The sequence below is a fragment of the Archocentrus centrarchus genome, chromosome 7 (assembly GCF_007364275.1).
Source record: "Archocentrus centrarchus isolate MPI-CPG fArcCen1 chromosome 7, fArcCen1, whole genome shotgun sequence".
Lineage (NCBI taxonomy): Eukaryota > Metazoa > Chordata > Actinopteri > Cichliformes > Cichlidae > Archocentrus > Archocentrus centrarchus.
In genome coordinates this window covers 10,524,365-10,541,192 of record NC_044352.1, presented here as the reverse complement: position 1 = coordinate 10,541,192, position 16,828 = coordinate 10,524,365, and the positions used below count along the sequence as shown (strand labels likewise).

Here is a 16,828-nt window from a genome sequence, read left to right as displayed (position 1 = left end):
ACTGCATCTAGTTTCTGGGAAGAAATGCATGAAAATCACACTGATCCAACAAGCTAATATATAATCTACCAGTGACACCAAAATGTCAGGGAAGATATGGTTAAAATCACGCTAAATGAAGCTTAGGCGTGAGTTCAATAAGGAAGATCTGAAATCACTGATCTGCCTACGTTCACAGGTGTTTGGCTGCTTCTCTATTTTACATCACTTCCACTTTCCCACGCTGTCAAACTCAGTGCTGATTTCCTCACTTCTAGTCCAATCATCTTTCTGCCCACCTTCCTTGAGCCAGTCAGCCTCTGCTCAGCGTAATTTAGATCTCATAGCTCATCTGTCATTCTACCTTTCAGACTCATTCGTGCAACCCACCACCTCCCCTTCTCCACCACCCAAGGGCTCCTTCCAAGCCTCCATCTTGGTCTCCACCACCACTAGCATCTAGGCTCCTGGGGGGTATGCCCTAATTCCTATCTCCACTAGAATTCCCTTCTGCTTTGATGGGCCATCGAAGTCTAATTGCCAAATTTCTTATCAATAAATCATGATCTTTCCTTATTGAAATATAGTAATCTGTTGTATTTTACAGTTACGTGACCACAAATTTGGAACCATCCAAAATAAAGCATTAACTGATTTTTCACTATACAAGAAAAACTAAAAGCAATTCTGTGAACACTGAGATACACAAGTTTTTAAAGCATACATTTTTTTCCTCACTTCCTTTTTTTTTCATTTTAATTTGTTTGCAGTCATTGTTCTGATCTGTTGTGCTTTAGTCACGACTGATTGCAGTACTTGTTATCAGTTTGCATTACTATTTGTTGTTCCTAATAAGCCTAACGAGGGAAATTATCTGTGGCCATAAGTACCTACATATGCTGCATTAACTCCATTTGATGTAACAATCTTTACATGTCTTGTACCTGTCTTCTTTGAGACCCCTCAGTCTTTTCATTCATTTGCTTTTTTCATGACAACAATAAAAAGTAATGTTGTGAATGATATTAATAATTTATATAAAATGAAACATTCTGTTGTACGCAGAGGGTCTAACCTTGCCCAGGAAATGTTTCCTGAAGAGTGTAGCCATTGTGTTACATTCTAGCTTGGTCCGAGTGTTTGGGGACAGAGGCTGGAGAGGCTCTGCGTCTCCTGTCTGGCTCAGCTCATGGTTGGTCCCCTCAATCCAGTAGCCCCCAAACTGTGGCAGGAGTATAAGAGGAAAGGGGCTCTTTCTCCCCAAAACCTGTTTCAAAATGTAAAATAGGAAGAATTGTGCAAAAATTAGAGTAAAAGAGAATTACTTCTCAGAGACCGACAAGGTTATTATAGTTAACTAAAACTAAAATAAAAATTAAAACTAGAAGTTGGAAAAAACTTTAAACTGATTCTGTGAACTTGGAAAACTAATTAAAATAAAAATATAGAGGAAACATGCTTAGTTTTAGTTTGCCTGATGAGGTTTTGATGGACATGTTTATTGAGCCTTTGAATGCCTACAAGACTATGAGATGACTGCTTTCAAATTTTCTGTGTTTTTACTGTAATACCTGTACAGATTTTTCTAAATCTGGCATGCGACATCCATACAATAGTAATTAAAGACTAAAATTAAACATTTTCAGACAACAAAAACTGAACTGAAACTGGAAAGTAACTGAAATTACACTGAATTATAAACAAAAACTCAAAAATATATACAAATAAAAACTAATTAGAAAATGGAAAACTATAATAACTCTGGAGACGGATGTGCACTAATGATGAAAACTGCTTCTGTAACACATCTTCCTACCTCATGGACGCTTGGGTACGGTATGTAATCCTCCTCAGTCTGGAAAAAAAGAGAAATGTTTTGTTTCCTCATCAAAAAAAAAGAAAGGAAAATAACAAAATAATAACAACTCTACAATCCCAAAGGACACTGTTTCAGAGTAATTGCATAACTGTTATGCAATGAAAATCTGTTTAGCAATGACACAGAAGTCAGCTACCACTGCACACCTTAATGAAAGCAATACCATTTGGCACACTGGTGATTTAAAATGCTTCATCACTTTATAAATATAACCTGTTAAAAAAATCCCTTTCAGTTTTCTAGTCTGCAGAGCTTAGCATCTAACTAACTTGTTCCTGTATGGAACATGGGGATTTATGAATAACACATTGTGCTACTGGGTCCTGAAGTAATTGCCATGTCTGTCAGTGTAAGATAAGGTGGAGCACTCGTGGACAATGAGTATGAATAATTTGTGTTGCTGCAAGAAGAGTTATACCTTAAGTGGTGGAGGAAAGGTGCATCTCTGCTCATCCATCCTGTTCCCCTGTAAGAGAAGCGGGATAGATAAGAGACAGGAAGTTACATTAAAAAAAAAAAGTCCACAAATATCTAAAGTCAAGCACAAAAACAATCTATGAACACAGGACATGATATAAACAAAAGAAAAAAAATGATCAAACTCATTATGTAACAACTCAGTTTTCCCAAGAGATCTGCAGCAGGCAACAAAGCAAAGTCAAAAAGGGACAGATGGAAAAATACAGAAAGAGATACATTACGTTACTCAGAGAGAGGAGAGTGAAAGATGTTACCGACACTGAAGAGCAGGAGTTTGAGAGTGACAGAGAAGCCTATTAAACACATCGCAGAAATGAGTGAATAAGACTCGGGATTAAAAAGATTTATAAGAGACAGCCCTACAATAAAAATCACCCACTGCACATGAGGTGTGTATGTATGTGAAAAGAGAGCGAGGAGAATCGATAGAGAAAAGGAGATGCAGTGCTGCTAAATCAAGGCTAGGCTTTGGCGCCGGCCATCAAGGAAGACGATACATCTCATCAATACGCTGTCCCACGGTGGAAAAGAGACAATCCTGCGTCACACCCCATGTGAAAGAAGAATTACTGTCAGACATGGAAGATAGTGAGGCAAGTGAAATTCATATATTTTTTAAGGTGACGTGCATTCAAGAAATAAAGCACAAATGCTCTATTAAAACACATATATCTTGTAAGTGGGAGTGTATGAAAAGCATCCTTCCAGAGTCATCAGAACCCAGGGTATAGATTCTAAGGTGCGATAATAAGCTTACGATTCTGCAGGCCAATGTTTCAACCAGGATGTTAACAAAGACGCTGAGAAAAACACACTGACAACGCTCTTCTGAAGCTACTTAGACTCAGAATCCCTCTCACATTCACAAAGATTATGAGTATTGCAGCCAAGGAGAGCTAAAGTGTTGCAGAATTAGGAAGAGACACACAGGCTGGTTAGTTGCTTACTGAGCACAGCTTAGTGAGCCAAGACAAAATACAGAGATGCAATATTTTATCACCTTACCTGCATCTTTTCAATCATTTCAAATAAATCTGGGGTCTGGAGAGAGGAGAGTGAGATTCAGTATTTTGACTTGTTGAGTGCAGAGGTTAGTTTGCCTTTGACTGGAGTTAGTGAAAGTTCACTCTGTTCAACACTTTAACATCATCGTACTCCAGCCAGTGACCGGAAAACACTGTCTTTACATTCTTGTTGCTAGGGTGTCACATCTCACTGCTATATTTGTAAAAGTGCACAATGATGTTACATTACCGCGAGATAATGCATGTGCAATGTTCTATGTACTACTTACTAAACATGAAAAAAATCCTTTTATGTGCCAATAATCACTGCATGCATGTTATCATACATAGTGATGCTCTGCATGCTCCAGAGAGGTCTACTTGCTCATTAAAGCTATTATGAACAAAAAAATCTTCCCAAACAAAAATCCATCCATCCATATAGTCAAGACAGGTACAGAGCATACAAATCATTTTAACCACATTCTGCAGACTTCTAAAAGATGTCGGTATCATTAGATACCAAGCTGACAATGTTAGGAAAGTGTCTGAGCTGTCAAAAGAATTAGTATTGAAGTTTACATACAAAGTCATTCACTACTGTAGAGCAGATGTTGTAAAGTTGGTAGGGCACACATTTTTAGTCAGCTGTTCCCACCACTTTCAAAACAGCCAATGTCTAGACTCATATTTATTTTTAATAAACATTTTACCTTACTGCAGTGCATGATCTTGTTACATCTCACCGTCATGTGTGACCGACAGACCGACACGTGAAACACCTACGCACTTCTTTAGAACCAGCCATACTTTTCACATGTAAATCTTACACATACTTAAGTGCTAAATACTACAAAAAATAAAAATGCTGAAAAACAATAGTCTGTGGACATATTGTTGGTGAGTAGCTAAGTGAAGGCTAAAAAGTTGAGTCAAACACTTTGTGTACAGAGCAGTTGTGTGACCGTGAGTAAAGTCCTCCACCATGTGCAAACAACAGTCTGTCACAAACCCTGAAAGTAAACAGCCATGTGTTTAACCAGAGATTCCCATATGGAAGAGAAATGTAAATGTTATGGTTTTGCATGTGTTGTACATCTCATAAATTTCATACTATTCGTGAAAGAGGTCCCTTTTGCATTATACCCATGCAACATAATATGAATTACATGTGAACTGAGTATGCATTATGTTAGGAAGAAAAATAGGAGAGGGGGTACTTTTAAGAGTAAATCAGATTATGACTGATAGTATGAGACATATGTGCTGTAAGACTCATATATATAAATTATAAATTACACTTGAGAACAAATTAGAAATTTTAATAAGTTTTATAAAAAAGGAGCTGCAATGTTATGCTTGATATTATCTTTGGGCTTAAACAAAAAATGCAACACATTAGCAGTGAACATTGGTTTATGTCAATGTTTTCTGCTTTTGATAAGAGCATTATAGATGTGCCCACAAAATCAGTTTAATACACACTAAAAAAAATAAATAATCCGACATCAGTTTGGAGTGATGATTGTCCATGCCTTAGCTTAAAAATTTCCCCTCTAGTTTTGCCATCTACTGATTTTTTCTATCCAGCATCTTCCTAAAATAAAGCTACTTACATTGCTGGGTTTCTTCCAGTGTGTCTTTGTCACCATTGGAGCATAGCTGTGTTTGTCAATATTTTTAGCCATTTTTAATTCTCCTTGACAAAAAGTTCTGCAGCTTCAAAGACGTCCCAGAGTCACTGACTTTAAGAGATTTGGATTAAATTCTCCACAACTGCTGTGCCTTTCTGAAACATTAAAATGGTAGCTGCATCACCGCTGTTTGCATGACAAAGTGTTGGATCAGACCAAGTTGGTGACAAGATCCACAGACTCTCCTAGTGTGCGCTCTAAGCATACAAGTTTATCTGCAAGTTTATGTCTCAGGTTGCAGGCAAACCTGCTATTGCTTAAAGCTGAGAGAAGTAATCCACTGACTGAAGCTAGAGGTGTCTTGCCTTTTGCTGATCCTTCTTTGTCACTGTCGATCTCTCAATAGCATTACAGGAAGAACTCCAATTTTTATATCATCCACCTCTGTCTTTACAGCTCTCTGTATCCTGGCATAGGCTGACAGGTGGCAAGAGGTGGAGTCCAACACTTCTATGCTCATAGACAACAGCTGCAACAATGTCCTGTTTGCAGATCACCTATTACACTGCAATCAGGATATAGCATAAAGTGGATGCTAGAAAAACATGCAAAACATTGCGGAACAAAGTGAAGAAAAAGAACAATCTTTTGAAGAGGAACAAGACATCTCGTTTTTGCAGAAATGAACAAAGAGGAGGAGATGAGGGGATCCCCAGGGAGCCAGGCTAGCACACACAGTGCAGGTGTAACACTCAGACCTTTCATTATAAGAGCTAATAGGATCGTCATTATTACAAGAGACAAATTAAACACGCACGGCTTCCTCTTTCTCCTCTTGACTTATCAGCTGTACATCCTCACAGAGCTCATTAAAACTTCAACCAGCTCCACGAAGTGGATCAGATGGGTGCATGGGATTTTATTTTTTATTTCACATGAAGTCTGGTCCTTTGTTCTGCACTTTCACTCCACGGTTATCAAGAATTTCCTGACATCTCAAATTTATGGCGGTCTATAAGAATTCAGCCTGAATGATGTAACAAATAGGTAAAAGAGGTTGCACATGACAAGAAACATGTTCTCACCTGCAATTAGTCAGGCAACACTCTCCAAGAGCAGTGAACAATAGCTTGTGGTTATTTAAATTACTGCTTTTGGTATGCCAGGCAACTAGGAATGCTATTTTTTATTTAGTTATTTATTTTGTCTTGGCATTTCTGCCACCAAAATTTGAAAATTATCACTTTTGCATCGCTCAGAAATCTGCAAGATTATTAATAGGACAGTTCAGTTTGAATCAGGCAATGACCATAAAATCTGATGGGGTTAACTGCAGCTTGACCTGGTTTTTGCAGGGCTCTAATTAAAGTGATACGCTCCTCTGAGTCTTGATCCACTGAGCCCTTGTTGTACTACAGTACATCACATTACCATGCTGTCCCTAAAAATCTTTTCTCCTACTTCATGCTGAAAAATTAGGGAAATACATTAAGCCAAATTTGGTATACCCAAATCTATAGGTGACAAACAAAATGTATGGTTGTATATAGCAAATCTGTTGTACCTACAGATGGTGCATGTCGCAATGATCAGGAATCATGGTTTCAACAACCCAATCCCTAAATTCCAGAATTCTTAATCCCTTTCTATTCCTACTCCCTCTGCTCTCCCCAGATGAAGTCAGATTGTGAGAACCGAAGTGTGAAGGTTGTTATGAAAGCAATCCAACATGAGTGACACTGTTCCTGTGTTTAATCACCACAGAGCTGGGAGCTATTCAGTTTCTAAGATCCCAGAATATCTCTGCCAGGTTTTCACATCAATCATAGATGTGCTAAAGGTAAGCATAAAGATTCTGACAGTCAAAATAGATGTATTGAAATGATTTCCTCCTATTTAATTTTCACTTTTGGTCCTTTTTTCTACACCTACAATAACAGCAATTTAGTATTTCCTCAAAACATTTTCACTGAAAGAAAGACTACTAGTTCATGCATAGCTGATTCATAAAGACAAAAAAAAATGCTTTACTGAACAGGAGACAAACTGAATGTGGTGAATCTAAAAATGATATGACAGATAATAAGAGCAGAAGTCTGCACATTGAAACGTTGCCTTATAAAAACCCTGTGGAAAATAAACAAGGCTCAGGAAAGCATAAAACAACTGTAGGATAATTGAACCCCACTCAAAGTTATCACACATAATTGATATTCCAATTAGATTACACCTCATGGATGATTGTGGGTGTGAAGAAGATTGTCTTTTGATTTAAAAAATGACTCATTCAGGCTTTGGTTTGTTTGCTCTGATGGAATCAGACTTGTTAGGCTTCAATTTAGAAATGGTCAGCATCCGTCTGACAATTTCCCTCTAAAAATAGATTTCTATTAATTGAATCAGCCAAACATATTCATCCCAGACAAAGAGCTCTGTGTACTTTAACACCACAAGTTACACAAAAGAAGACAAGAATACAAATCAAAGTAACACTCCATGCAGTAAGAGTGGGTCTAATATATCACAAGAGATTAAATACAGACAGAACACTGAGCAAGTGCATCAGTGCAAATGTAAGTGCAGAGACAAGATAAGGAGAGACACGTTACAAAGATCAAAGACAGAGGGGGTCACACAGAGGTCTTTAATATAGGTCAATGGTCAAAGTGCAAACTCAATTTTCCCAGTCCTACCTTTTGAAATGGTGAGGTGCTGAATGGAAGCTTAGGCTGGAGCAGCTGGGGCTCTAGAGTTGCAGAAATTCGGGGGTCACTCCCATCTTGTTTCCTAAAATCAGACAGATGGAAGAGAACATTCAGTCAGAAAAGGTCACCCAGTCTGAGATCAAGCAAGAGGACAACAAAAGGTAATGCCTCGGGAAATGCTGCTGATCTCTTTTGGCAAGAAAAAAAAAATCATATGAACTCTGGTATGAGGTTCTGTAGTGGTCTAAAGTCATCTTTTTGTTCCATTATTCTTTAAGTGAAGCACACTATAACCTGAAAACAAAATAAGGTCTCTAATTTGTATTACAAAGCCATAAAATAGTAACCCCATTTCCATTCAGTTATGAATTGATTTTAAATTGTGTAATCCTGTATTTTCCAGCCAGTATGTCTGATCTGCAGTGTCCTAGTGATAGGTTTAAATCTGGTGAACTGATTCATTCAAGTATAAAATTTTACAACTGAGTAAGAGCATACATTTATAAGTTATATCTGGCACAAAAAAAACATGATTTCAATCACTTTCAAAAGGTTTCAAATAATATTACTCTGCACAGTTTCTGCCTTTGTTTTAGCTACCTCTCACACACACGTCAGGGATCTAGGGACACAACACCAACAGTTTCACATTTATTAAAACAAAGCATCTCTAATCCAGAAGAATGGCACACTGAACAACACTAATGTCACACATCCTTTGTTCTAAACTCAACATCTCTACCAGAGCAGCTTTCTCGCAGCATGATCACTGATCAATACCCCTGATGAATATGGTGCTGTATTGACCTACAACTGGTCAGTCTGCACAGCAGCCTTTTAATTTGTGCAATTTATGTCAGTCTCTTTCATATACATAAAGTGGTTAATTATCATGGAAGGGAGGGCATCTGAAAATGATCACGAACCAGCAATAATATAATAAAATATGAATATTGCTGTTGGCAATTGTTAAAGTAGGATACAGCAACTATGATGAAATATGTACAGGGTGCGGTGTACGCCAGCAGCCGAAAGGCACAACACTCCACAAGCAGAGAAGCATTACTCTATACATTCAATAACTCCAGGGGACAAAATGGAACACTCTTGGGAAATAAAAGCTAGTAATTTCTCAAATAAATAATGTGGCTGACTGTGCTGACAAACTATTTAGTTATCTGAATGAATGTATGGAGCTGGAGCGGACAGTCTGAGGCTGAGGCCTTAGATAAGACAAAAAAAAGCTGCTCAAGAGGGACAGTGGCTGAGATGGAAATCAGGTTTCACATGCACTGAGTGCACTCAGATTCAAATGTAGGTGAAGAAAACAGAGCATGAATCATTAGCATACACCGCCCTGCCGCCCTGCTATTACACAACAAGTGAGTCTTGAATCAAGAAAAGTCCTGCAGCAAATGACGGGATATTTCTAAGCTTTTTCTCACGGATCACACAAGGAGCTCTGCCACAGGAGAACATTAATAGGAAAGGGCATCAGCTGTTCTGAACTCTTAATTAGAACTGATGTTCAATAGACGGATGCAGGAACACACACACACACACACACAACACACACACACACACACACACACACAACACGGTGCGCATATACTCACGCACACACACACACACACACACACACAGGCGTGCATATATATATATATATATATATATATATATATGCACGCCTGTATGTAGATATATATATATATATATATATATATATATATATATATATTATATAGTATATATATATATATATAATATATATATACACATAAATATATATAATATATATATATATTATATATATATACACATAAATATATATATATATATATATATATATATATATATATATACCATACATATATATATATAGATATATATATATATGTATATATTATCTTATACTCTATATATATCCCCCTCCCTATATATATATCTCTCTCTATCTCTCTCTCTCTCTCTATATATCTCTCTCTCTCTCTCTCTCTCTCTCTCTCTCTCTCCTCTCTCTCTCTCTCTCTCTTCGTCTATCTCTCTATCTCTTTCTGTCCCGGCCCGCCTGGTTTCACCCTCCCTCTCTTTTCCCCATCTCGGTCCCCTCCCCTCCCCACCTTTGTCTGCTTGTTGGAAATAATACTGTACACACATTATTACTCTATAAAACACAATGCACTGAATATTTATAATATCAGAAAAAGTAGCATCAAAACATGCATCAGGGTAAAGTTACACAACAAATGTCCAGTAGAAACTCATCCTCCATCACAAGCATCTCGGGCGGCACACATAACACGCTGCTGTTCACAGACACCTGCTGTGTTGTATGTAGGACTACCATGTAAGCTGTCCCGCGGATCAGTTTTGCAGCATAAAGCCACAGCCTTATCCCAACACCACAACAAATTACATAACACACCCGAGCTGGTTGGCAATGCAGCACAATAATCGGCCATGTGAAGAAGTCCCTGCGTGTCATCTGAGCAACCTGATGTCCTGCATGGAGCAGAACAGGAAACTTACACAGTGGTGTGGCAGCTGTACGCTGGGCGCTCCCTGGGAAGTCCAGCCAGCGACCAGCACTCGGACAGATAACTCCCTGTTCACGCTTGTCCTTTTGTTAAGCTTCTGGCTCCCTCTCACTTTTCTCTCTCTCTTTCTCTTTTACTCTTTTATCGTCCGTCTCCAGCTCCAGTCAGCTCACTCACTGATTCCCATCAGTGCTTCACCTGCTGGCCTCACTCTCCGCTCTTTTGACTATCGTACACTCCCAGTGAGCATCCTCTCTGCCGCTGATTCTCCTCCCTCACTCTCCCTCCTCCCACCCAGTCACACACACACACGTGCACTCGTTGGTTGCCACTTCCTCCATCTCCACCCTCTTTGTCTGCTCTGCAGCTCTCACACACAGTCTGATAGTTGTCCAAAACCAAAACTCTACACTGCTGACCTACATACCCCCAACCAACACCACCACAATAACCTTTATCCCCTTCCAAAAAAGGAGACCCCCCCCCCCTCCCCTCCCCCCTTCAATTGAGGACTACTGAAGTCTGCAGTCAAAAAGAGAGAGCAGAAATTGTTAGGGTAAAGGGGGTTGTCTTCAATCCCAACACTGCCTCACAAGCCTGCTCGGGCTGTTGCTGTGGCAACCAACATAAGCCACACATGAAAAAAAAAAAAACACCCACATGCACATTCACGTTCATTATCATATGACTTGAACAAGGTGATTATGTCCAACATTAAGTACCCAGAGATGAGCAGGCATCGTAGACTCCCCCAGTGCTCATTGTGCAGGATGAGAAAACATGTGTGGAAAGGTTTTTAATTACTTTAATGAGTCTCATTCAATCCCCAGAGAACATGTGTGCTTCCTTCACTTAGCTCACATCCACAGTTCCCAGCAGACCTCTAATGTCACCAATAGACAGATAAATCCCTGCTATGTAAACTCTAAATCAGACAAGTGTCAATCTATGTTTCTTTACTTAGCTTTTCAAAGTATGCACCTGAACTAAGAAATAGTGCATACGTGCGTGCGTGCGTGCGTGCGTGCGTGCGTGTGAGAGACATGAAGAGATAATAAAGGATTACAGCACATTCATCATACTGTGAACCATTACCAGCTGTGTATTGTGTATAAAAACAAATAATCCTCTCAACTCACAAAGCTTCTTGGTTAACAAAAAACCCTCTATTATATCATTAATACAAACTTTAAAAATGACCAGATTACCAGCAATCTGCTGAGATGCCCTTTAGTACTGTGACAGTAATCTCTATTTCTCTTTTTAACCCTTATATAAAGAAGTGAAATCTGTTTTTTAAAAAGGCTCAGAGCCCTGAGGTGTGGGTTTTTTAAAAATGAAAATGTAGAGTGTGACAGCTTTGTCACGCATTATCCAAGAAGAGTAGATACTGCCTAAATGTGCTGCTTAAAAGCTGATTGCCATGAAGTTAACACAGATCATTCTATCAAATTTCTATCAAATGAAAGCCATATGCATTTTATAAAGACAGCCTGGGACCTTGCTGAAGACCAAACACACAAAAAAAATTATTTAGAACGGGAAAAAATTTTTCAAAGAGCTTTTATTTTTATCTCCTGTGGACAGACATAGTTGGTTTAAAATTGATTGCATCTCCCCTGCTTCAGCATCCTCTGCAGAATCAGTAAATCCCTTGTAACTGACCCAAACTGCCAGGGATTCCCATCCCATTAGCCGCTGAAATCCGTGCTCTCTTGCCCCCACATCATATCCTCTGAGAATTGCTGCTGTGCTAAACATGCAGCCCAGTTCCCCATCTTCCACGCCCTCTCTCCCAATCTCACGTTCAGCTATTTCTCAACTAAGAAGAGTTGGATGATAATCCAATAGCCTTTGAGACACAGGCTGACGTAAGGACAAAGCTAGTTGAATCCTAAGAGGATTAAGGTAAGCCAAAAAAGTCAAACCTACCTGGTGTTCATTGTTCACCATGCAGATTTCATTGATATATTTATACAACCAAATATCTTATAATTTAAACATACATTGCTATACTTAACAAAGTATGCCCTGCAAGCAGCTAAGAATGTAATCTGTAGCCCTGATATGTGTAGGAGGCAATGTGTGACCTGCCAGTGACCTCTGAGTGTACTTAAAGGTTTAATACTCCAATCACAGAAACATTTCACACCACTAACATGTCTAAGGTCTCTGGCAGGCAAGATGGCTGCTCTTCTGAAATATGAATGAAATGTTATTTATGCATAGCAAGCGAGTGTCTCCCACAGGTGGTGATTTAATTAGTGGTGGTTGACCTCAGGGGGGAGAACAGGAGGGCGGGCGGAGGACTGCAAACAGCACTGAGCTGCAGGAGGTTCCTACAAAACAGCACTGAACTCACGAGCTATCTAATAACTGAATGCATATCTCCAGCAAAGTCTCCACATAGAAACTAATAATAAATATGAAATACAAAAAGGAAAATCTCTTTTTACTATAAAAATGTTCAGTGGTAAATCATGTCATACATTTTACTACATCAGCTGTATTAACTGTCAGACAGGGGTGCGCAATGAATTTTTCCAAGGGCCCACATGAGAAACTGAGACTGTTATGGAGGGCTGCACCAATAAGCTTATAAGGAGATAAAAATTTATGTTGGGGAGAATTGAGTTCAGCTTATGGGTGTGGCCCTCCACAGAAGTCCCAGTTTGTAATGTCGCCCCTTGGGAAAATTAATTGTCCATCCTGTGATAAGATGATATTAATACTTTGGGCAAAAATCTAAAATCTCAAATAAGAGTTCTAGTCTATCAAAGTTCCTGTAGCACAATGTTGGAGGGTTCTCCTGCTGTTCTCAGATATGTTAAACCGTGCCACCCATCACTCTTAAACAAATTGGCTGTTTAATCAAGCACATAATTTGTTTGCGAGGCAAAGTAGGAGTGCCGAGTGCTATCCAACTTTTGAGGAAACTTTCCATTGCCATAATGATTTCTCCACAGTATACCTCTGCAGAACCCTACTGTGACTATGATTGTGATGTGGCTCAATAATTATACAGCATTTTAACTGAGTAATGAGGTTATATTAGAAGGTGGGGGCATAAAGCTGATGTGAGAGGTAAGCATGTTCAAGTTGTTATTCTATTCAGACATTAAATTCTTTTGTGCTTAAGTGCCCCAGTTAGACGCAGAGTAAACAGTAAATATGACCTAATTAAAGCAATAACATAGTCTTCCTTAAAGGCACTATGGCACATACACAACATTCAGAACTAGATGTTTCATTAAAGCACCGGCATCTCCATCCAGAAGCATGGGCCACACCTCCCCACTTCCTTCGCCATGTATTTACAAATGAATAAATGCAGCCACAAACATTAGCCCATGCTAGCACACACCTGAGGAGTATCCTACAAACAAAGTTCAACATAGTCAGGCTTTCTGTGCAGTAGCTGGCTTGATAAAACCGAAAAAGCTTTGTGTATCACGACAGTAGTGAACAACTTTCTCTGTTAAGCCTGGTTTTCTCTTTAGGCTCTGCGCCCGCTCACATAAAAATGGACACTTTGCAGGTCATGTCGCTTTTTTTCTGCATGAAATGGTCCCTATGAGTGCCATCTACTCCAATTAGAGACATTACCAGATGATGATGATAAAATGGTGATTAAAAAGCTATAATGAACATAAAAAAAATACAACAGTAAAATGCAACACTGTTGCAAATAAGACAAGAGATTAATGCTGCAGAAAATCATTAATCTGGTGATTTATTGTACAGAGTGGCAAAATAAACATTTGGATTTGAGTTAATTATTTTCCTCACTGAGCACACTCTCTGTGGTCCCATTTATTTTTAAGGTGTGGGTGTACATTAAAACGCTGAAACCTTAAACTGGAAACATTTAAACACTACATGTTACTATACCATAGCCTAATAAAAGGAGATGTGGAAATTAATTTTACTGATTGAATTCTTGGTGTGTTCTGTGTTCCAATAGCTCCAATTCCAGCATTGGAAAAGAGAATTAGCAGCAGATTAGAATCAAGTATAACACCATTTATACATTTCCTGCATCACCAAATGAATACATGCATATTCGAGTGACAATGCAACACTTCCTTCAGTGGTTTTAGTAAGGCACGACTAAACTTGCACATATAAAATGTATCCACCCATCACAGAATCTATATTGCACTTAAAACATTCATCCATCCATCCATCCATCCATTCTCTTCCACTTATCCTTTTCAGGGTCACGGCAGGGCTGGAGCCTATCCCAGCAGGGTACACCCTGTACAGGTCACCAGCCTGTCACAGGGCTGACACAGGCAATTTAGAAACACCAATTAACCTAATCCCACTAACTGCATGTCTTTGGACTGTGGGAGGAAACCAGAATACCCGGAGAAAACCCACACAGACATGGGAAGAACATGATGTGTAAATGTGGTGCTTCCAGCCAATTTTAAACCAAAACCTGTTCCATACCAGGCTGTGTGTTACCACAGTGATTTATCCAGGTAAAAAGGAAAGCTATTTTTGTGACACAGAAAACTGACTTTAAACCCGACATAGCTCACAAACCCATGAATCTTTCTTCGTAGTACACCCCTAAGGTGAAACAGAAAGCAGAGGAGAACAGCAAAACAGCAGCTGAGACTCTCGTGCTGAGCGCTGCCATTTTACTTTCCAAATTCAGTATAAGAGGTCACTCTTAGTCTTTTTATGTGTGGTGAATGCCAAATTTCCCAGGTAGAAACTCACATGCACTAACACGCACACACGGCTGGGTCGGCCATGAAAACAGCAAAGACTTCATTTTCTGCGAAAGATGTCATTGTACCACTAGATATTTAAATAGTAGTTGTTTGCAGCTATATAAATATTCAAAACAGACAATATAGCACCACTGAACCTCGATTTTTGGTCTTTACAAAAGCTTGAGGACAACATCTGGCTCTTTATATGCTACATGCTCCAGTACATCCACCAGCTTGTTGAATCGCTGCTCGGTGCCTAGCAGATAATATACTGTGGGCCAGTTTCCAATGGCAGCAGCTGCATGTTAAGGCCAGAGGTTTGACCTCTATTAATTTGCACACACTGTTTACAATCCCACAGCACAACTCATTTATCCAGTACACCATATATCATGTGTGTGAAAATTTATGTCAGACATCCGCAAACACATTCGGCTGGGCTGTTGTGTTTCTTCCTGGTCAATATAACACTGATGGCACAGACGTTTAAATATTAGGAGCTACTTCCTTCTTATGATTTTCACAAATTCATCAACAAGTAGCTTGACCTGCTCAAATACCCATATCAGCCCTCCAAAATCCAGATATACAAGGAACACCTCAGCTATCAATTACAACACAAGAAGACCTTGGAAATTCCTCTGTTCCCAAGGACACCCTTCTCAACCGCCTTAAACTGATTTGAACCACTTAAACAAATGACAGGACGATTACCTCTGAAGTAATTTCTCTGAGCGGTGTTTATCACTCAGAGGCAATTTTTCCAGATGAAAAGATCTGACTTTCTGACTTGCTTGGAAAAATATTTCATTTTGCTGGAGGTTAAGCTTCACAAAATATGTAACATAATTCAAATGATGTTATGAGTCAGCTTTGTGTCTCAATCTGTGCGCCAGGAGGAGGTAACAAAAATAAACATATGACTTTCCCTAATCTGTTTTGCAAACCCGTTTCTGGTGCCAAGCAAATACTGGGCAAAATTTAAATAGCAGATAAGTCTGAGAAGGTTTTTGTTCCCCAGGGAACTGTACCTATAAAAGACCTTTTATACAAAAAGGCAGATAAGAAAATCCTAATCAGCAGTTCCAAATAAGAAACTAGAACACAAACGGTGGTGAGCACATTCTTATATTACACTACTGCATTCATTGAAAAATTCAAAAGGCTCCAAACCTCTGTTAAATCAAAAGCAGACTAGAGACTACAGACTAGAAATCATAAAAAAATAAAATGTCTGTGGAATCTGAGGCATGAGGAGGCTCTTTCTCTTGATCCTACACCTTCCCTCACAGCTAGTCCTACTCAGTCAGCAATAAAAGGCCAGGTATAGCAGGTGGTATTGAATAAAGGATGTTCTCTCTACCAATAGGTCCTGATTTTCAGCTTCCTTATCTCTAACAATGTCAGTGCACAGATTTCCTTAGAAACAAGCCCTCTGGGAAATCACAGTCAGGCAGATGTGCCTTTTCGACAACAGAAGGTCACTCAAGTGTCCTATTATGCCCTTTTGTGCTTGATATTGGTGCTACTAGGGTATTCCATGATACCTAACTTCATACAGTTTTATCTGTTAAGTGTGCTGTGCATCAGTCAGGAATATGCATCCAAAAATTCTGATCATGCACGATTTGTCATCTCTCATGAGAAAGAAAAAAGAAGAAGGAAGGCAGAGAACAGAAAATCCTTGAGTCAGCCTCTTCCTCCGTCTGGCTTAGCTCATCATTTCTGCATGACAGCTGTCAATAAACAGGCCACACAAAAAAATATACTCATCTTAAAGACCTTTTTTCATAGTTTTTCATAGTGCAGCTGCAACAAATAATCTTGCAGGCAAATAGGTGAACTTTTAAAACACTGGAAGAATAACTTACTACTGAAAAGCT

At 39.0% G+C, this 16,828-nt stretch overlaps 1 protein-coding gene across 4 annotated transcripts in view; it reads right to left on the bottom strand.

Annotated features, from left to right (window-relative positions):
- rap1gapa (RAP1 GTPase activating protein a) overlaps window positions 1-16,828 on the bottom strand; it is a 44,835-nt gene that overhangs the window by 12,800 nt on the left and 15,207 nt on the right. For all 4 annotated transcript variants that reach the window (XM_030733162.1, XM_030733164.1, XM_030733163.1 and 1 more), the window contains exons 3-7: window positions 7,670-7,763; window positions 3,344-3,379; window positions 2,277-2,324; window positions 1,796-1,834; window positions 1,055-1,246 (exon numbers count right to left, since the gene is read on the bottom strand). In XM_030733162.1, the coding sequence (XP_030589022.1) occupies window positions 1,055-1,246; window positions 1,796-1,834; window positions 2,277-2,324; window positions 3,344-3,379; window positions 7,670-7,763 (409 nt within the window). The remainder of the gene's footprint in view (window positions 1-1,054; window positions 1,247-1,795; window positions 1,835-2,276; window positions 2,325-3,343; window positions 3,380-7,669; window positions 7,764-16,828) is intronic.